The sequence below is a fragment of the Mya arenaria genome, chromosome 2 (genome assembly GCF_026914265.1).
Source record: "Mya arenaria isolate MELC-2E11 chromosome 2, ASM2691426v1".
Lineage (NCBI taxonomy): Eukaryota > Metazoa > Mollusca > Bivalvia > Myida > Myidae > Mya > Mya arenaria.
In genome coordinates, this window is record NC_069123.1 from 51,507,661 (window position 1) to 51,529,578 (window position 21,918).

At 34.5% G+C, this 21,918-nt stretch overlaps 1 protein-coding gene and 1 long non-coding RNA gene across 2 annotated transcripts; one reads left to right on the forward strand and one right to left on the reverse strand.

Moving 5' to 3' along the window:
* Nucleotides 1-535: 535 nt before the first annotated feature.
* LOC128207747 (protein PFC0760c-like) lies at nt 536-15,190 on the reverse strand. The gene is made up of 5 exons (XM_052910867.1): nt 15,054-15,190; nt 4,409-5,359; nt 4,009-4,083; nt 3,306-3,397; nt 536-3,166 (listed from the first exon to the last, which is right to left on the reverse strand). Exons 1-5 carry the CDS (start codon nt 15,115-15,117, stop codon nt 3,062-3,064), a joined length of 1,287 nt encoding a protein of 428 aa, XP_052766827.1. The 5' UTR covers nt 15,118-15,190; the 3' UTR covers nt 536-3,061.
* A 3,945-nt stretch (nt 15,191-19,135) lies between these two features.
* LOC128224710 (uncharacterized) lies at nt 19,136-20,366 on the forward strand. Its single transcript, XR_008259527.1, has 2 exons — nt 19,136-19,272; nt 19,662-20,366. It is a non-coding gene; the product is annotated as an uncharacterized LOC128224710 (long non-coding RNA).
* The last annotated feature ends 1,552 nt before the right edge of the window (nt 20,367-21,918 follow it).

The window sequence follows — 21,918 nt, forward strand, 5'->3', positions numbered from 1 at the left end:
AGTACACGCTAATAGGCGAATTGAATACGATTCTTTAGTCCAGTAAATAAAACATGCACGTTTGGAAAATCATACCATGTTCATACAATGGTAATTATAAATGCAAAACATGTGTGCGTTGGAAATAAGTGTCAACTCCATTCTAGCATTCGAATACTCTACAAATTCCTCTGCAGAAAGTATTTATATGTTGACGAGTGGCATTGGGTGTAGCGGCCAAATTTCTTCCATGGAAGGGGCCTTGGTGGGCCTATATCAATCATCTGTGGGCATTCAAAAACTTAGATAAAAGATCACCGAGAACATTATTCATAGCTGAGGTCTCGTTTTCGGACATTTGTTAATTTCACAATAGACATGGAGAAAATCAGCCCCCGTTCACATTCTGCTCACGCCAGCTCAATCTCTATATTGCATTAGTTTTCGTCAAAATATGAGGCAGTTGAAACAATGTGTTACCATATTATCTGATTATCCCCATTCGGTTTGTATGTTAATGGAGTTACATGTAAATAAAACATGAGTGAATATCAAATATAATTTCCCTCTTTATTGCAAAAATAATCAGAATACATAAAGCTTTAAAATAAACATGTTGTAATACATACAAAATAATGTTTTTTTACTTCTTAAAGGCTTGATCAATGGAATACAATCATATCACACTAATGGTAACAAACGGAAACAGCAATACAGTACATGCGCATTCATGCGCTCAAATTTGCCCCCTTAGTAAGCCATAAAGTACTTTTGCACAAAACCCTATTTACAAATTACAAAGTTTACCCATTTTTTTACAAACAATAATTGGTGATCAATGTGCACTAAATAGTTTATTTCATACATTGCAATACATACAATAGCTGGAATAAAATCTTCAAAATACAAAAACAAGGGTCATAAAAATAAAGAACATATCAAAACTAGTCAGAAACAAATGTTACAACTTTAAAAATAACAAATCACAGTTATGTGTTAACAAACTGGAGGATAAAACAAGAAACATAAATGATTATCACAGATGAAGGATTTCGAGAGATTCTGAGGTTAAAGTTAGACATTTATACAAGATTGTGAGGATGTAAAGAAATAACATAGATGTGAGGCCCACTGACCAGACATGAGTCTCAATTGGTAGAAGAATTTGATTTTAAGACAGCAAATGATAAAACCAAGTTTCATGAAGATAGGCTAAATATGTTAGATATACAGATATCTTTATTTCCTCCTTTAAAAGAAGATTTATAAAAAAAAATGGTTATAACAACGAACCAGTACACATAAGACATGAAAAAGTGCAAGACACATATATAACCCTAGAATATTCAAATGACTTCTTTTATATAAGATCTAGTGATCTATTTTGTATCTGACACCCAATGCATTTATTGGTTGAGTTCTGATTTGAGATCATAATGGTGAACACATTTTTTTTATTAATAGTAAAATAAATTTTGATCATAAAAATGTTCTGTCTCTTTTTTCAGTTTACAAAAAATATCAAAATAATTGCGATTTATATCTCATATGATAAACATAATTTAGTGACATTATTTTAGTTTCATCATTTCAGAAATGCAACTTTATTTTAATTATGCAATATGGCAACCAAAATCTACAAGAGCAATGAAAATATCAAAACAACAAAGAAAGTGAAGCATTGAAAATAACAGGATAGTTCAAAGAAGTCATATAATAACTAACTGTCATATAAAAATAATTGTTTTATGATCATTAGAAATAATTTATACCAGAGTCTTTTATCAAGGTTTACATTCAATTCCAGACTTTCTTTATCAAGGTTAATATTCAATTCCAGAGTTTCTTGATCAAGGTTTCTATTCAATACCAGAGTATCTTTATCAAGGTTTATATTCAATACCAGAGTATCTTTATCAAGGTTTATATTCAATACCAGAGTATCTTTATCAAGGTTAATATTTAATTCCAGAGTTTCTTGATCAAGGTTTCTATTCAATACCAGAGTTTCTTGATCAAGGTTTATATTCAATACCAGAGTATCTTTATCAAGGTTTATGTTCAATATCAGAGTTTTTTTATCAAGGTTACTTTTCAATACCAGAGTTTTTTTTTATCAAGGTTTACATTCAATACCAGAGTTTCTTTATCAAGGTTTATATTCAATACCTGAGTTTTTTATCAAGGTTTACATTTAAGTCCAGAGTTTCTTTTATCAAGGTTTATGCTCAATACCAGAGTTTCTTTATCACAGTTTACATTAATACCCAAATTTCTTTTAATATCAATGTTTATATTCAATATCAGAGATTTTATCAAGGTTTTTCTTGCATACCGGACGTGTGTTTCCGGTCATGTGACCAATGCTGGAAAAACCCATCTTACATACCCCATGTAAGATGAGTCACGCGCAACAACGCGCCACTTCTTATTTCATTTATTGTATGGTTTATGAAAGATATATAATGCCATTTCAATAAAGCGCAATCAAATATATATGTTTGCAAGTCTTTTAATTAAAACTGAAAATAATTCATCGTAAAAAACGCTATTTTTAGTTATTTAAAATTACTGTGGTACGGATAGAAAAATCCGACCCTCGGGCACGCTGCGTGACCGGTAACTCGGCAAGCCTCGTTACCGGCTAACGCGCGTGCCCTCGGGTAGGATTTTTCTATCCGTACCGGAAACACATGATAGATACTTATAATATTCAATATCAGAGTTTTTTTTTATCCAGGTTTATATTCAATACCAGAGGTTTTTTTTATCAAGGTTTATATTCAATACCAGAGTTTTTTTCATGGGATTTATTCCTTAATCAGTATTTCAACTGAAAAAAGAAAGAAACAAGAGAAGAGGATGAACCAAGTTTCCCCCATTTTTGTACAAGCTGTTGCAATATTCAAACAAACACGCCCACTTTGGAACATAATCTTGTGACAGGGTGTGGAAAAGGCACTTCTTCAAATTTACAAATTTCTTCAACAAATGAAAGCCCCTAACAATAATTTGAATTTTTGCATAAAAAATACCGTTGCCCACCGACATAAATCCACTAACTAAGGGACACCACTTCTGATTAGGCATATTCATTAGCGAGAAGTCCCTTGCTTGCCTCCCTGTCACTGCTCCCTGCACTCATTGACGAAGGAGTTCGACCACGGAATACAATAAACCGCTCCACCTGTGAAAAATATCAGAAACTTAAATAAGAATAGTCATGAAAGCGAAAAACAAGGATCTATATTTTTTTTATGTTGTTCTTCTACTCTTATCTCAGTTTGTGGGTGGTGGTTAAAGTATATTAATTTTGAGCGACTCACTGATTTCCAGTTCCAGTATACAAGAACGGCCATGATGGTGATGATCAGCATGATGACGAGGCCCATACTGAATCCCACACCGCTATCAGAGTCTGAAGTAGCAGGGGAAAACAAATGATCATATCAATATACGCTATACATTAATTAATACACAAAAACCTTCTTGAAATTATGCAGTGAACAAACACTCCTATCTACACCTATGAAGAAGAAAAATACTTACTAAAGTGGTTTTATCAATGATATTATAGCAAGGCTAGTAATACACAATACTTTAAAGCTGCACTCTTACATATTGAACGTTTTGACAACTTTTGAAATTAGTTACATAAGACTGCTGACAAAAAATAAGATTGCAGATTTTTTAATTTAAGTAAAAAAAATGTTTTATGCATTTTTCTTAAGCTGTTAGTAATGGTTTTATCCATAAAACATTAATTTTCTTACGGAAATATGTGATCTGATCTTTCGTCAGCAATCTTTTATCATTGGTTTACATATATTTAGTCAAAACTTTGCTCTTTCCAAGACAAAAAATAAAAAAGGTGTAAAAATTGTGTGAACATTAAACAGAATGACAGTTGATCACACAAATCTTGTTAAACATAAACTAAGATAAACAGTGCAGAAGTCAAAGCAACACAAAAATCATTGTATTAACCAACTATGCTCATATGACTGTGACTGACGGATTTTTACTGACCTGTCTGTGAGTGACCAAACTCTCCTGATCCAATTGAGGTCTTCATTCCTGATCTACTTGGGACATTCATCTTGTCTGCAATAAAACATACGCACTAACTCATTAACTGTCAATAAATTAATGAATTTGCCTTCAGAAAACTCAACATTTATGTGCCAATTTGCAGTTCATTTTTATCAGAAACAGCCTTTTGCTGAATCACTTTTCATGTAAACATTTTCCAAATAAGGAATTTCATAACATCTGAAAAATACCCACAATTTCAAAAAGAAACATCAATAGACCTTAACAAAGGCAGACCGATGTATCTTTGTAACTTAATCACAACTTCCAAGTATATATTGTAATATACAAAGCAATTTTCTGAAAGACAGTTTTACCAAAATGCCATCATTCATACCAGCCTTGTTGTTGTCTCCATCCTGCAGCTTCTCTATGGGCCATTTGTCTTCCACATTTTTTTCTTTATCATCATCATAATCATAATCATCACCATCATAATCCTTATTGCTATCGTCATAAGGGATTTCTAACTCATCATCTTGGGAACTACTGTCATCCTCCATAAGTTTATGTAATTCTTCATTGTCTGCATATGTACTGCTTTGATAAGGTATGGCAGTTACATCTTTATCATTTTCCTCAAAATATTCATATTCATCATCAAGGTCTTTGCTTGCAATAGAAAAGTCATCATTAGTTACATTTTTTTTCTTAAATTCTCCACTTTCATCTTTAGAGTCTTGCATAACATCATCAATTTCATCATTATCTTCATCGCCATCTACCTCTGAATCAATCCTTTCTCTTTCACTGCCATTCTCTATATCTATATCAACATTATTATTTTGACCTTTTAATTGAGGGTCCAAATTCTCTTCCTCATGGCCAACAAGAGCATTGCCTATTTTCTTTTCATCTCTATCAGTGCTGTCACCATCATTGTTTTTAGATCCTTGTCCATCAATTACATTCTTTCCAGCTTTCAAGTCCAATCCAATATCAGTGCTGTCAACATCTGTTGGGCTTGTCACATTAACAGTTTCATCAATAAGTTCAGCTTGTTTCTTCTTTTCTTCTTCGTACCTTGTCCAGTTTTCATTTCCTGTCATCAGACCAAACTGCTTACCATTCAGCAGTTGGTGGCCATCAGGCAAAATGGAATAGTTCTGAGTTTGATGTTCGTTGTTCACACTTTGAGAACTTATCTTCGTAAACCCAGTTGTGCTTGGGACAGATTTGGCTACAGTTATGTATTTCTGTCGAGGCTTACTCGCTGTGCTAGTCAAACTGCTGGCTGTCGACTCCTTTGGTGCATTTCGAACTGTTCGTCCAGCAGCAATATCTGAAACTAATCAACAGGAAGATCTATGAATCTTGTTCATTTGTTCCTTATGTACCTGAAAATAGCATTAAATTATATTTTCTTTAAATATTGACAAATCGATTCTCAAAAGTTCAAATAATTAAAATACCTTCATAATTATCTACTTTCTGTGCATTTGAAAGTTGAATAATTAGTAATTACCATTTAATTCTATAGACATTCAAATGTTTGATCGTTTTTAATGTCTAGGCCTAAAAAAAGTTTGGTTACTGTTACATCCTTTTCAAAAATAGGTAGGGTAGGTAGGCTTTTTTTTTTCTTTTTTTTTATTAGGCTTTATATAAGAATGTCTTTTCATCATTGGATAATGGTGTTAAAGCTATCTTCTGTATAAGCATTTAAGGTTTTCAACAACAAAGTGAAAAGCAATAAAAACATTTTTTTAGTTTTTCATAGGTAGGGTCGGGTAACCCGAACCGAATGTATTTTTTTTAAGGCCCAATCCATTAAATATATGGAAGTTTATTTCCAGTCAGAAATTAATAAATTAAGACTTAAACTAAAAGGAACAAGAGCGGTCACAGACAGCTATATCCCCCGCCTCATGGAGGCATTTTTTGTAACGAAAGCCAATAAAGGTAAGGGTAGTTTCTCAGGAACATAAGAAATGCGAAAAATTAAGAAAGGGATATACTCTTTCAAAAAAGATCAAATTGCAAAAGCCTGAAAATATGCGCTGTGTCACTATATAGTGATAAACGTAAGAGGAGTTGCAAAGAAACCAATTTTAAATGTAAAATAAAGAAAGGGCAATAACTTTTTCAAAAATGGGCGAATTGCGAAAGCCCCTGACAATATGCGCTGCGTCACTATATAGTCATCAATCTGTGAAAGTTTGGTAGAAATTGCATGAAAAACGTAAGAGGAGTTGCGAAGAAACCAATTTAAAATTTAAAAAAAGCAAAGGGCAATAACTCTTTCAAAAATGGCCCAATCACGAAAGCCCGACAATATGCACTGCATCACTATATAGTCATCAATCTGTTAAAGTTTGGTAGAAATCGCATGAAAAACGTAAGAGGAGTTGCAAAGAAACCAATTTTAAATGTAAAATAAACAAAGGGCTATAACTCTTTAAAAATGGTTGAATCGCAAAACCCCGACAATATGCGCTTCGTCACTATATAGTCATCAATCTGTGAGTAGAAATCGCATGAAAAACGTAAGAGGAGTTGCGAAGAAACCAATTTTGAATGTAAAATAAGCAAAGGGCTATAACTCTTTAAAAAATGGTTGAATCGCAAAACCCCGACAATATGCGCTTCGTCACTATATAGTCATCAATCTGTGAAATTTTAGTAGAAATCGCATGAAAAACGTAAGAGGAGTTGCAAAGAAACCAATTTTAAATGTAAAATAAGCAAAGGGCAATAACTCTTTCAAAAATGGTCGAATCGGGAAAGCCCGACAATATGCGCTGCTTCACTTTATGGTCATCAATCTGTGAAAGTTTGGTAGAAATCGCATGAGAAATGTAAGAGGAGATGCAAAGAAATGAATGTGGGACGGACGCACACACGCAAGCGCGGAATCGCGCCTACCATTACTATATCCCCTCGCCTTTTCAAGGCGGGGGATAAAAAGTGCCAGGAGCAAATCATTAACCCACAACCACCAGACCACTAGCTCTATCTGACAAAGCTGGCGACTCATTCTTACCCATGACTTACACCAGTCAAGTAAATCCTATAGGAAAAGTACGAGGTGTCTCTGAAACACATGACTACATACCTAAATAATGTTACAAAATCAACCAAATAATAGGTACTACTAGGATCCATTTGAGAAAGGGAACAACCACAAGCTGATACAGCCAAGATAGCATGCTGATGTTGAGACAATGTGGAATATTGGTTGTGCTGTAGGCTTCGTGTTGGTGTTGGCTAGTTGAAATCAGACCAATGTTGGACTTACGTGGGGAGTTACAATGCAAAATATTAATTTAACATCACGTTTGTCTCGCCCATATGGCATAAAATGAATTAATATCATGTTCGCAAAACTTTATAACATACAGTATATTTATATGAAGCTGCATGATTCTTCGTTTATTTTCTAACTTATTTAAAAAAAATTATAAAACAACCCTAAAAACCAAGGCTAATTGTTCTCAGGTTTTATATCTGGGTGAAGTAGGCAGTCAAAAGAAAACTATCATGTACACTTCGGAAATGCGAATGCAAGGTTTATTTGCTGATGGCTTAAACTGAAGAGAGTGATTGAGTCTGACCAAAGCTTGTCCGAGTGATAACTTAAAGCTGCACTCTCACAGATTGAACGTTTTGACTACTTTTTTTTATTTTTGTCCTGGAACAAGACAATTTTTGCGAAAATCTATGGAAACAAGTTATATAAGACTGCTGATAGACAAAAAATCAGATCGCAGATTTTTATAGAAACGTTAAAATAATGACATTTTATGCATTTTTCTTAAACCGTTAGTTAAAGCCATTTAACATTAATTTTCAAACAGAAATATAAAAATCTACGAGCTGATTTATTGTCAGCAATCTTGTATCATTGGTTTGCAGATATTTACGCAAAAATTTGCTCTTTCGAAGGCAAAAAATAACAAGATATCGCTCACCTCAGTAAAACTTTGTGCTATAGACTTGTTGATAATTTAAGGGCAATAACAGGGATTTGGCTTCTCTGATGTATGAAATTGTTACCTCGAGAGTGTTAACAAGGTATTTCCATATTTGGGCTCTGTGACCTAGTTTTTGACCCCAGATGACCCATATTCGAACTTGAGCTAGAAATCATCAAAACAACCTTTCTGACAAATTTCCAGGATATTTGGGCTGAAAATGTTACCTCAAGAGTGTTAACAAGGTATTTCCATATTTGGGCCCTGTGACCTAGTTTTTGACCCCAGATGACCCATATTCGAACTTGAGCTAGAAATCATTGAAAAAACCTTTCTGACAAATTTCCATGATATTTGGGCTGAAAATGTTACCTTGAGAGTGTTAACAAGGTATTTCCATATTTGGGCTCTGTGACCTAGTTTTTGACCCCAGATGACCCATATTTGAACTTGAGCTAGAAATCATCGAAACAACCTTTTTCACAAATTTCCATGATATTTGGGCTGAAAATGTTAGCACTCGAGTGTTAACAAGGTTTTTCCATATTTGGGCGCTGTGACCTAGTTTTTGACCCAAGATGACCCATATTCAAACTCTTCGGAGTTATTACTGGGACAAACATCCTGACCAAGTTTCGTGACAATTGAGGCAAAAATGTGACCCCTAGAGTGTTAACAAACTAAGTGTGGACAGACGAGGGACGACGGACAATCATCGATCCTAAAAGCTCACCATCAGCCTACGGCTAAGGTGAGCTTAAAAAGCTGTTAAAATGGTCAATCTGTTAGAGTGCAGCTTTAACAATTCCTGGACGCATGGTCACCAAACTTGACATGAAGGTTGGGCCTGACCAGTAGATGAACCCTACTGATGATAGGGGTCATCGGGTGAAAGGTCAAGGTCACAGTGGCCTTTAATGGTTAAAGGATTTTAAAGCTTGTCTGAGTGATTACTCAACAATGCCTGAACCCATGGCCCTCAAACTTGACTTGGCGGTTGGACCTAACCAGTAGATGATGCTGGGCCTGACCAGTAGATGGCCCCTATTGGTTTAAGGGGTCATCGGGCCAAAGGTCAAGGTCACAGTGACCTTGAATGATAAAAAGTTGTCTTAGTGGTAACTTGACAATGCCTGCACCCATGACCCTTAAACTTGACTTGGAGGTTGGGCCTGACCCGTAGATGACCCCTATTAATTTTGAGGGTCATTGGGTCAAAGTTCAAGGTCACAGTGAACTTGAAGGCAAACTTAACAATTCATTGACCTATGGTCATCAGACTTGACATGAAGGTTGGCCCTGACTAGTAGATGATTCCTATTGATTTTGGGGGTCATTGGGCCAAAGTTTAAGGTCATGGTGTCCTTTAATGCGAAAAAGTTAACAAAGCTTCTCCCAGTTATATCTCAACAATGCCTGAACCTATGATCATCAAACTTGACATTGAGGCTAGGCCTGACCAGTAGATGACCCCTATTATTTTAGGATAGGACTTATTCCCTGCTGCAAAGAGGATAGATTTTTATCTGCAAATATCAGTCATCATCTGAACATGATTAAAAACTGTACCTAATATCCTCACACTTAAATGGTCATAATCTTTAAACTGCCTCAAAGTCATCCAATGTCTATGACAAATCAGCTGTCATTTCAGTCCATGCATATTTCATTCAATTGTCTAAATAATCCTGACAACATGGCGCCTTTTGAACCATCCTTTTTTGGCTTGCAGCCCATTCTTATTGGGAAAACTCCACTACAAAAATAAAATTAAAATATATATTTCTTTCTTTAGCAGGTTTCTCTTGACAAAGTCAAAGCAAATTAGAGTGATGTTTTGATAAAGTAAATTAACATGAAAAGAAAATTAGCTTACGTGCACACAATGACACAAACAACATAACAAACCCACTGACCTTGGGCAAACATTGGGTTATATTTTTGTGTTTGGCCAACGTTAGGCAGGTGGGACATCATTTGGCCCATGACATTGGAAAATGACATCATGCCAACATGATTTCATCAGTAACAGGAGTAGTCCTACCAACACGAACTCATACCACTACAAAGTATTGCCATAATTATGAGAAATCCTTCTACATAGAGGTAATTTAATCAATAGTTTAGGTAAGATGTGATAAAAAAAAGATGGTTAATCGGCGGGTACATAATGAAAACATTTTGCATATGGTCTTTTGGAACAACATTCGCTGAGTGTGTTAGATGCATAATAGAATATCAATCTTCAATAAAAAATCAATCCAAGTTAAGCTTGTATATCATCAGTACTACCCAACTTTGGCATGCTATATCGTAATAACAGGTCCAGAAAGACAGATATGCTGAGTCACCTCCAGGTTAACTCTTTACAAAACAAGTGCATGGTGCCCATACTAATCATAAAAAAATCACCAACAACAAACTACCCTTTTACAAGTTCATCTATCTACATCTACAGCAGGATGGATGGTTACATTTCAAGAAAAAGTAAAAGTGATAGAAAAATGAAATGTTACAGCAGGGGATAATCTATAGATGAAGGAGAAAAAACAAGTAAAGAAAGTATAGGTCAGCTTTGTGTAAGTACAGGTCAGCTATGTGTTAAACTCCTCAAATTAAGCCCCTCTAGTTAGGTTGGTCATGGCCGGCACAATCCCATTTTTATTCCTAATTATCATTGGAAGCTACTTATACTTATAGCTGAACCCTAATGTTATTTTTTTTAAGTAGACAGCCCCTGTTTGAAGGAAACCAAGACTGGGTATTCACTAATCACTGACTTCGAATGGCAGCTTGTTACACACAGTTATGGTCTGTGGGAAGAAGTAGAACATGTAGTAATTTAAGACATAGCTGTAGAAGAAAACAGCCTCAAATCAGACTAAGAACATCAAAACTTTCTACTAGTCCATATAAACAGCTGATTCAGAGTCTTTGACGATTTTTTATTTGGTGACTCTACGAGTCCTAGTCCAAATAATTGTACGTTGACGGATTTTTTTTAGATTTTTGATATGGCAAATCCTTCACGTACAAATTGTTTAGTATCAAAAGTGGGTAGTTGTTCCGATCAGGATTTCGGGTTAAAGCATATAGCGTCTATAAAATATCATAAAAACAAGAAATATTACCAGATAATGTTATTTTATATTAGTTCCGTACACAAAAAAATAAATATCCAACTTATAATTATGAGTTTGACGGCTTTTTTCATTTCATTCTTTCCAAACATAATGATATATACATGAAGGGCACCTGCAAGGCTTTAGGGCACAGTTTTAAATCGCTCGGAACATTTCGGCCATGGCCGAGTTGTTACGATTGTATAACGAGGTCTATCTCGAAGCTTTGTCGGAGGAGGCCGAGCTATTACGATTGTATCGAGTTGTTTCCCTTCACATAATTGTTGTCTGTGTCAGTCAACTTTCGTTTTATTGGAAAGGTAAACAACTTGTTTTAATGCATTAATTGCTTGTTTAGTGCAAAATAACATTTTACTTACATGGTAAAATATAAATGTAACTCTTTATGATCAATTTCAACCATAAAATACTTCACTTAAAACAATTTCAATATTTTTAAAACACCCCCGTTTTTTGCACATTCCCGTTTAGATGTTAGGGATTGGAAGAATCCCGTATAACACGTCTATTATTTTAGACTATACGAGTCCATACCCCACTTGTTGTTTTCCTAACCAAGAATGACAGATCCCAGCGCTAAGTTTATTGAACGGAAAGATAACGGGCACCTGCTAGATGGTTCCAAAATGGTGACGCTTTATTGACAGCAGTTGATCTAAATTAAACTAATTATTTGTGTTTCATTAAAACTTATGTGTAATAAGTAGAAGGTATTGGCTAAAATAATAATTAAAAGTGTAACTTTTGTGTTGTTATTTAACAAAGAAGTGTTTAGTATTGTATAGTTACAGTTGAAGAATATATTTTACATTGATATGAAATAGTCGACTTGTGGCTTTTTGGGAACAAAATGAATATCGGGTCCCTAGACTTACCGAAATACGATTATTTACCGAAAGACGGATAAAATTACCGAAATACGCATGAAAGTTACCGAAAGACGCCTTCTAATGCATTTATTTTTAAATAATCTTGTATATATAATGATTATACGCATTGTACCCAAAAATTATAAAATAATATTTAGAAATAATGACTTTATTGAATAAAGAATTTCCCTTTTTTAGTCAAATAGAGTTATCTCCCGTCGTCAACCGAAATACAATTTATGGATATGGTTAAACTGGAGTATACATGATAGAAATTTACCGAAAGACGCTTGCTATTGTATTTATTTTTAATATTCATATATATTTGATGATTTTACACATTGTAGCCAAAAATTATAAAATAATATCTAGAAATAATGAGTTTTTTTGACAAAAGAATTTCCTTTATTTAGCCAATAAGAGTAGTCACCTGTTCTCAACCGAAATACGATTTATTGATATGTTTAAGGTGAAGTAAGAACATGACAAATATATACAGTTAACTTAATACTAATTTTTTATTTTATTTTTCATCATTTCTCTACATACATGACACATACATTTGATTAACATCGAACATGGAAGGCTGCATAAAACATAAGTCATACACATAATAAAATAACATGAAATATTGAACGCTGCAAATACAAAATAAAATGATTAACTTACAATATGTATTTAAATCATTGACAAAGACATATACATGTTAATGACAAAAGCTATGGTAAATGTACATTGAAAATTCACATTGTGTTTCAAACAAATGTGTCAGACATACAAACAATAATGTTTTATTATTATGTGCAATATTTATTATTAACTATGTAGATATCTTCATCGTTGAAATCAAACAGTTAAAGTTAAAATACTTTATTTTTTTATGGTTTAGCATGGTGCATTAGAAATAATAGCCTGCATTTCCAGTGTCTGCAATGGATTTGGACTAGTCTTCTGACGTACGTGTCCCTTCAATGGCAGACCTTAACTCTTTGAATTGACCTTCAACTAGCTCATTGGACAGGTGAACAAACTTTGTGAATGGTTGTGACCTCCAATCCACAATTTGTTTTAGGACATGGTTAATGGACTCACAATTGTTGTTTGTCCAGTTTGGGGGAATTACCTCATTCCTTACAGGGTCGTTAAATCTGGGAAACTAGATTCAATAGCCTTGACCAAGGCCTTTTCATCGTCAGTTTCAATGACCAATTTGTCGGAACTGACTCCTAACTTGAGCTTCAGGTGATGAAAAAAGTGACTATATGTTTCAAAATCACTGTGGTCGTGTATGAACATGGGGCCTAAGAAAATTGGGGGGTCACCAGTGCAGCGGCGATTGACGGACAGTTGTTTGTAACAAGTAACTGTCACGTGTTTACAAATTCAAACTCAGTGATTTGGCTATCATTTACTAAAGGTACAAAATGGTTTGGTACAAAGTTGCTTATGTCAACAGACATCATCGTCCACATGACGGAAAATTGGGGTTGTGAGTTTCCGGCATCATATGATAATCCACTATATGCACACGATTTACAAACAAATTTGAGGTTTTTGGCACTCCATGACTTAAGGTCTTGCTCGGACATTTAGCATGAACCCAATTCCTACAAATAGAACAATGTATGCATTGATCACTACTACAGTCAACAACACATATAGCACAAGGAAAGTCATCCATCATTAATTATTTCAGAGTGTAAAGTTCTATTAATTTGGACTTCTTTAAAACTCACAGCAATAACTTACCTTTTTACTCACGATTGTTATTTATGAATCTTCAAATGAAGCCGTCAATTTGTGTGAAAATCACCCGCAATTATAAATGTACACGTAATGCGTTCCTTTAATGCGTAATTATTATGGTATTTACTCAACACGTGTCACAGAGCCGAAAAGGGTTTACCCAAATTAACACACTTTCAATAATACCAAACTGTCCCCCAAAAAACGTGCCGCTACTTTGTGGGGTGTCATATACCGGGTGATAATTATGTTGTTTTAAACATCGCCTGATTTTGTGTATTTGGTGTGGTCTGGTTATTAGTGTCCATAAGTAAGCTAATTTATCTGAAGATGAGAACTTTGCTGTTTAAAAACTTTTTTTTCAATTTTCATATAAACAAAAATTAAAATTTGAAAGCCCTGAACTATACCGTAGATCTAAGTTAGTTTAAAAGAAAATGTTTTTTAACGACATTTTCGACCTATTTCAAAGGCAATGTTTCAAGTATATTCCAAAATACTTTCAAATGCTGTTTATTGATCTAACATTTCCATAAGAATATAAATTCTATTATTTGAATCCAAATTCATAATCATTTTCATAATACAACAACTAATAAGTTATTTTTACAAATCGTCTTTCGGTTGGCGAAGGGAGACAACTATTTCACTGACATATTGTCTTTATTCAATTGAACAATAAGTAAATATTTTCAAGAACTTTTTCATTTATATGAGTGTGTTTTAGTTATATGAATATTATGAGATCATCATTAATTGGAATAATTGATTATTTTGGAAGCTTTTATCTGTCTTTCGGTTGGCGAGTCGGCACGCGGAATTCGATCTCGAACACTGAAATTTCAACTGCCTATTACATCATTATATTTTAATATTTTTCTCTCAAATTTTGTTTGGTAATGTATTTGCATAATATTAATATAAAAACAATAAAATAAATGCATTAGAAGGCGTCTTTCGGTAACTTTCATGCGTCTTTCGGTAATTTTATCCGTCTTTCGGTAAATAATCGTATTTCGGTAAGTCTAGGGACCGATGAATATCCAAATGTAAAAAAAAGTTCCCTAAACGAGCATTATTGTGGCTTAAACTTCTACATTCACATCTGCATAGAACAGGATAGAAGATAAACAGATAAAAGCTCAATGAAATCTTCTAAAATGCAGGCAATGGGAGTTGGACGTGGCAGGTGGCAACTTTTAGTTTGCCGCACCGACCGTGGTCAGATCATGATAATTATTATGACGAGTGAAAACGATATTTTCAACATTTAAAGCCGTCTATGAAAGAGAATCCACTGTCATACGTACCATATGCAAATATAAAAAAATGCACCAACAAAGACACCATAAGGCAACCACGTCCTAGACTCATTTTCGTGGAAACTATATATGAAAATTCGACGAAAATTCGACGAAAATACTGAATACTTTCTCTTCTAATGTTTTTCCCCGTTATGAACTTTGCAAACTGGCTAATTTAAACCATTTTTTTTTTACGAATTTTCTTATAAATAAAACAACTATGAAATCTGCATAATTGGTTAAATAACACCATTACTTAAACTCTACCGCTAGTATCTTTTATTCGAGTTCATAAAGATAAGATTCATCTGAAATCAGATATTATTTATCTAAAATAAGATAAGATTTATTTTGAGTCGGCAAGATAGTAACAAATATGTCATATAAGCTCGTGTGAGCATTTAAACCGACTATGTTTTAAGATACTGTTTATAGTTTAACAATTGTATAAGAGCTATAATAGCAAAATTAGTGATGATTACACTAGTATTAACATTTTACAATAAAAATATACATTCAATTCATAAAATGGATTGATGACAATACGAACAGTTTTAAAGAAAACAACAGGGTTCGTAGTAGCATAGCCATGTGACATCGTTCTTTAATAAGATATTACTAAGAGAGGCATGAATGGTAGGTGCCAATAAAGCGTCAGTTGTCAGTTTTTAAAAACAAATTGTAAACAGTGTAATGACAATTATTACAAAAATGGTTCGGAATAAAAAAGCCAAGTTCCCACTAGGTATAATGATCGATATTTCATTATGTTGTATTGCACTAGCTAGGTTGGCCGGCAGCTTCCACATAAATTTAATGAGCATTTCACATATCATGATGTAAATGACATAGCTCAAATTCATAGCTATGCATGTACGTGCAACCTTTTTAGAGTTCTACCAATGACACAAAATACACAAATAATATATACGTAAACCGGGATTTGCTTCAAATTTCAGCTAAACAACAACAACAACAGCAGCAGCAGCAGCAACAACAACAACAAAAATGAAAGGCATAGAGCAAAATCATCTAAATAGTGCAATAATAAGCAACTAGCTACAAGCAATTAATCACAAGAGGATATGCAATGATACACACATGCTCACTATATAAGGGCAACTTGGCAAAATGACACACAGCCTTATAAAAACACACAGAGCAAGCATGAGCATGCATGTATACTCCACCGGTGTTGTGTGGGCTTACAAGCAATGCACTTGCAGTCTCAGCCACTTCAGTTTGAGATCAGGCTTCTCAATTGGTTGAGTCTAAAGCTGGTCCTGAAGTGGTCTAGCAGTTAGTTTCACAACACCGGTGCAGCATACTTGATTTTCTTTTACTGCAAGCAGTTATTCTTACTCTGAAATATGTAATATATTGGAATTTCAGAAGTTTATATGTATTACTTTTTTGACAACAAGGTAAGATAAAACAAATTGAGCATTATTGTTTAAAATTTTGAACGCTTTTAGAGCCAGAGTTCGCATTCTTAGAACATGCAACGTACGCATAGTTCAAGTATACCAAGTATTTCAGTGGAATCGATGAATAATCATCGTATACAAATCTAAATAGCTATTTCCCGAATCTTCTCTATTTTTTGTGTTTTTCTCAATACATTAGTGCCTAGCTAGTGAAAAGTATTTAATATCTGACAGTACAAATGCATAAAATATAGTAAGTCTATTTAGGTTGTGACCTACTCTTTTAAGAATGTTGACTTGCGGTGCAGCCTTCTTCAAACATGATTATTTTTTAAATGATATTACCATCTGTTGGTCTAAAGCCATATCGTGATGTTTGAACTCAAACTGACCCGTAATTAAATCATCCATTCTGACTACATTTAACTAAATGTTTGGAATACACAGGTATCGACACCTTTTGGCTTATGTTAGTCTGAAGACGAAGTTTAAGCGAAGATTGACCAATGTTTTAAAGGTTTTACACCATCATAGTAGTTGTTGGTGTACGTACAAACATATGGAGCAAACCACAAACGCACCACAAATAAGTTTAACCAACATAAGCTTTATTAGTTGTAAATTGACTTTTATATTCAGGTAATGTTTTAGCATATAATGGTCTGAAGGCAGACAGACAAATCAAAGATATTTGCCATAGTGAAAATTATAATATTGTTTTCCTATAACATAAACTATGGTAAGCAAAACCTTATTTTTTCTTGCCATTTGCTTTTTTATGGTCAACAACAGTTGATTACCTTGGATGTTCCGAGAGCCGTAACAAACGTGATAAGTGCATTGAATATGCATGGGAAATATTGCACAATCTACAAGTTTAGCTCGTTTTCGTTTTAGGAAAATTTACTAACTAAAATATCAAGTACAGCAGTCAAAAATCGTTTTTCAACATACCTCCCCAAATACCATCCTTTGTGTCTATATAATTATACATTAGTATTGTTGCATTTGGGACCAACTTTTGGCCATCCGCTATTTATGTCACATTTTCTTGTTCCACTTTACAGTATAATACATGCTTTTAAATAAATCGTCTGGAATTAAATATAAATGCCAGATCTTTTTAATCCAACCTGTCTTACGGCTTTCCTGGGACATAAATCAAACTTCAGAGGAGAAGATGATCAAATAGAAGAATTAATATAGTTTAACAATGTAAATACATTTTTGGGGTATAGAGCGATAGTTATGCTTTTTAATATGTGCACAGTTTCGTTTTACCCTATACAAAATTTTATTCGTTTCTTTATTAAACTTATTGGTACAATAAAGTTAAAAAGGTTGTTGTTTTTTTTTGTACGATAATGATACAGTGGAATACACATTCAAGCAGAAGACAAGCTGATTGTACGTGTACAGTGCACACTATCACATTAATATACACTTTCAAATCAAAGGAGGCAAGTCGGTTTCAATGAACTCATGGTTCACACTTCTACAATTAGGTGGATGCTTCAGTTTCACTCAACTCCTTAATTTTTTCAAGTTTTGTTTATTTATAAATTTGCCTTTGTTTACAAAGGGAGGTGTACTGAAAATTGACGCTGGAGTAACATTGCTTATGGCAGAAAAGGGCGTACTGGGACATATTTTTAAAGTTGAAGGCAACTATCTTCAATGGCTTCAAAGCCATTACAAAAACATTAAACTATGTGAACGAACGTCAAAAAGACAGAGGGACGGACGGACAGACATTGTGATTTCTAATAACCTTCTTCATGCACAACATGATTAACACACACTAGCGAATGTATTCAGCTTATTACACATGGAATGCGACCGTTCTTGGGTGTGGTCAAGTTCATGTAAGAATGTTCATCACAGTTACATGCTTTGTGCAAAATAAAGTTAATTCCGTTTGGGAACAAAACAAAGAAAAGGTTTTCAAAAGGTCAATGATATCATTTTAAGTGCCCCTTTACTTGGATATTGTGATCCAAACAAGCCTTTCATTTTGAAATGTGACAACAGCGTATCACCTTAGTCCGTAGACAAAATATCCGTATGCAAAGGAACGTTTTACTGAGATCTATGGAAAATTGGTGTTCTTTTTCTTCCCGATTTGGTAGCAAATTGACAAATGATCGGGCAACAACGAAGGGGAATGGCTTGTTTCCCGATCGGGCGATTTCCTTAAATGTCAGAGAGTACGGGAACATCACGCGAAATGACAGTTATTGATGATCTTACAGGCAGAAAGATTGGTGATTCAGTCAGAAACGGTGAAAAAGGAAAGTATTATTGCCAAACACAGTGATTATTTTGTTCAAACTCTGGATGATGTTGAATGTAGGATAAATAGAGTCCAATTAATGAAAAAGAATGAAATACCACAGATTTGCATGATTTAGAAAATCTGCAAGATTGGCATTAGCAATGCAAATATCCCGGAAACTGTCTGAATCAGGCTTCAAAATTTCTCATCAAAACTGATAAGCTGTAGCAAATCCCTTTAACCATATAGTATACAGTCTGGTCAACAGTTATTGTTTCAGTGCATTTCTTATGCCAAACTAGTATTTTCCCGCAATGAACCGATAAGTTTGCAGCTATTGGTCCAATCAACTGTATATATATTTAAACGTGTTTATGTGACGACTGTGTACTGTCTACCTAATTTCGACTTTTCTCGAGGAAATGGTTTCAATGGGATCCATGTTACCTTTAGGGCAATTTTTATGAACTTTTAAACGATTTCCAAGCCATATAGGTCCAGCTACTACACTACTATCAAATGTGTATGTTATACAAGTGGAATTTAATAAACTTAATTTATTCTGAACGGTACTTCCATTTCAATTTATTTGAATGAAATCAAATACATGTGGTACGGTTCAGTGTAAATCAGTGCTGTGTTATCTGGCATCGACCTGTTATTATCGAAAACGAAACTTGAGTTCTGAAAATGATTATCTTAAGCATATGATTCATACGTTATGTCAGTACTGTTTGTGTATGGCTATCTTCATTACTTAGTAGTATACTGCGCGTTTTCCAAAAGTGATAGCATTTTGCTTCAATATAATCGTTCATAAGGGAGTTCCATTTACACATTGTGTGGTACGTTCTGAACTTGAACACATTAGGATATTATAGGGTGTATTGATATAGTTTTTTTTTCATTAAGTACACGCAGCTGAACCAAGCATGGCTAAGAAACGACAAAACAAAAGTAAAAAGAAAACAAGAAAATCGGGAAACACTGACTGCTCTCAACTTGTTCTGAACGAAAATGCTGCGCAGCTAGGGAATAACTCAAGCGAGCTTGTTCCATGGTCCCCGGCTTCAAGAGCGAGTCTGCGACTGTACAGGCTTGTGTGCTTCCACCGCATTCGCTCTGACGGAAGTGTTGACTGCTCGCCGGACTTCTGTCTGCTTGTGCCGCCAACGAGAACCATACCTGAGCGCTCCCACCAACTGGTATCTCCAGAATATCCGAATGCTAGTCGCAATAATAACAACAACGCTGTTCTAATTGTTGTTGTTTTGCTTCTCGCTTTTATGGTAGTTCTTGGATTAAATTGGTGGTGATTCTGAAACCTTCCAAACGGAATAATGAACACGTACAATGCATCCTGTGTCCCTGTGCTCTCTTACAAATTAACCATAAAACGGAGATGCAATTAGTTACTGAGGATTCTGTGTGCCTTTTACATAGGAAATCGTGCAGTGAGCTGACCCTTTTTTACATTTAATGCATTCCTTTCATTGTTGAAACTATGATGATTACCCCTAAAACATCTTATTGTATTTCAACCTTTTCAAAAAACACGTCTAATTTGTTTAAATTTATACTTGGACATGTTTTGAAATAAACTGTTGTAAAACTATGCGTGATTGTTTTGTTAACTTTTATGGCTAATAGTGTATTTCATTATTCATCAGTTTAATAATATTATAGTCTTTGATGCCGGAAATCGGCTTACTAATTTCACTCCCTTGCTTTTTTATTCCCTGTACACAGCGATGCATATATTTTGTCATAATAGTCCTCGGAACTCGTGATTTGTATCTAGAAAAAAACTGCTTGTAGGTAGCATGCTAACAAAGTGGTGCTACAATGATGAAAACTCCGTCATTTACCATTGATTTTTTGTTTCCAATAACCAACTTTCGTTAATCCTTGAGCAGTAAACTTATTATCCAAAACGTTTTTGGATAAAATTGGAACGGTGCTGCAGTTTGTGCACCCAAATGCTGTTGGTGTGAGCCAGGCACAGGATGTGCGCAACTTTAAGTATCACTGGCTCTGACTAATGTTTCCAAACTTGGCTATTGACCAGTTTGCAAATTTCTGAAAAAAAAATGTGCAAGGCAATCAGGTAAACATCACTCTTCGTACGTTATGTCATTAAAATCCACCGAAGGAACAGCCGTTAACTACCCTCCTCTTCATAACTTAGTCTCAAGAATACGCCAAAATAGACGGTGATTTCTTCGATGAGTTGAGTCGGGATGTTGCACTTGATTCACAATTCACTCGTCGGATTAATGCGCAAAGCAACGACCAATTAAAGAATGCTTCAAAACCTTTAGCTTTAGGATTAGGTCATTTAACTAGTTTTCAGTGGTACTTGTTCCAACAAAAAATGATTCTCCGTCCCTCCCAGTCTGGCACGACATTGGTGTTTTCACCGATCGACACACTTTTACATGTTATCGTTAAAGGTTTCGGCTACATTATAAGTCTTACGGGTCATAGTTAGATAATAAGATTTTCTTTATTTCGACAATTTCAATAACATTTTTTAGGTTTCTATTTGATATCTTAGTGTATACTTTTCTCATAGAGGTACTTACACTTCAATTGTATCTGGAAGTTGTTTCTAGCTTGTTCGTAAACTAAAAACGATGATAATGTTTTGCATACTTTGTGTTCACTCATTTTTCTATTCCCTCCTTTATTATTTCGACGGGATGAAATCAACATGTGGGTTCAGACGTACTGGGCTACTTTTTCTGTTTGGAGAGTTTTCTTCACAAATTGGAATGGTAAACTCTGTAAAATTATCCGTGACAGTTTTTTCGTCTGAGCCGTCTAGTGATAGGATGTCCTCAAAGTCTGTTTCACTTAACTTTTAACTTTTTAACTATCTGTCTATAGTAACCTTTACTGTTCAATAATCTCGGAATGATATTGTCATGAATTTCTTTACAAACGTGCTATTTGAAACATTGGATTCTATTTCAATTCATTTATTGGTAAACATGCACTTAATGAAAGTGGTCATGATTTGTTCCTTGACTTGTAGCACGACGTTTTCTATTCTATCGTCTTGTTTCACATGTCGATTTTCTATCACAAGCCCCCCCCCCCCCCCCCCCCGCCCCCATACACACGAACACCATTTGGCATGTCGTTTATATCTTGGAGCGGATTCCGT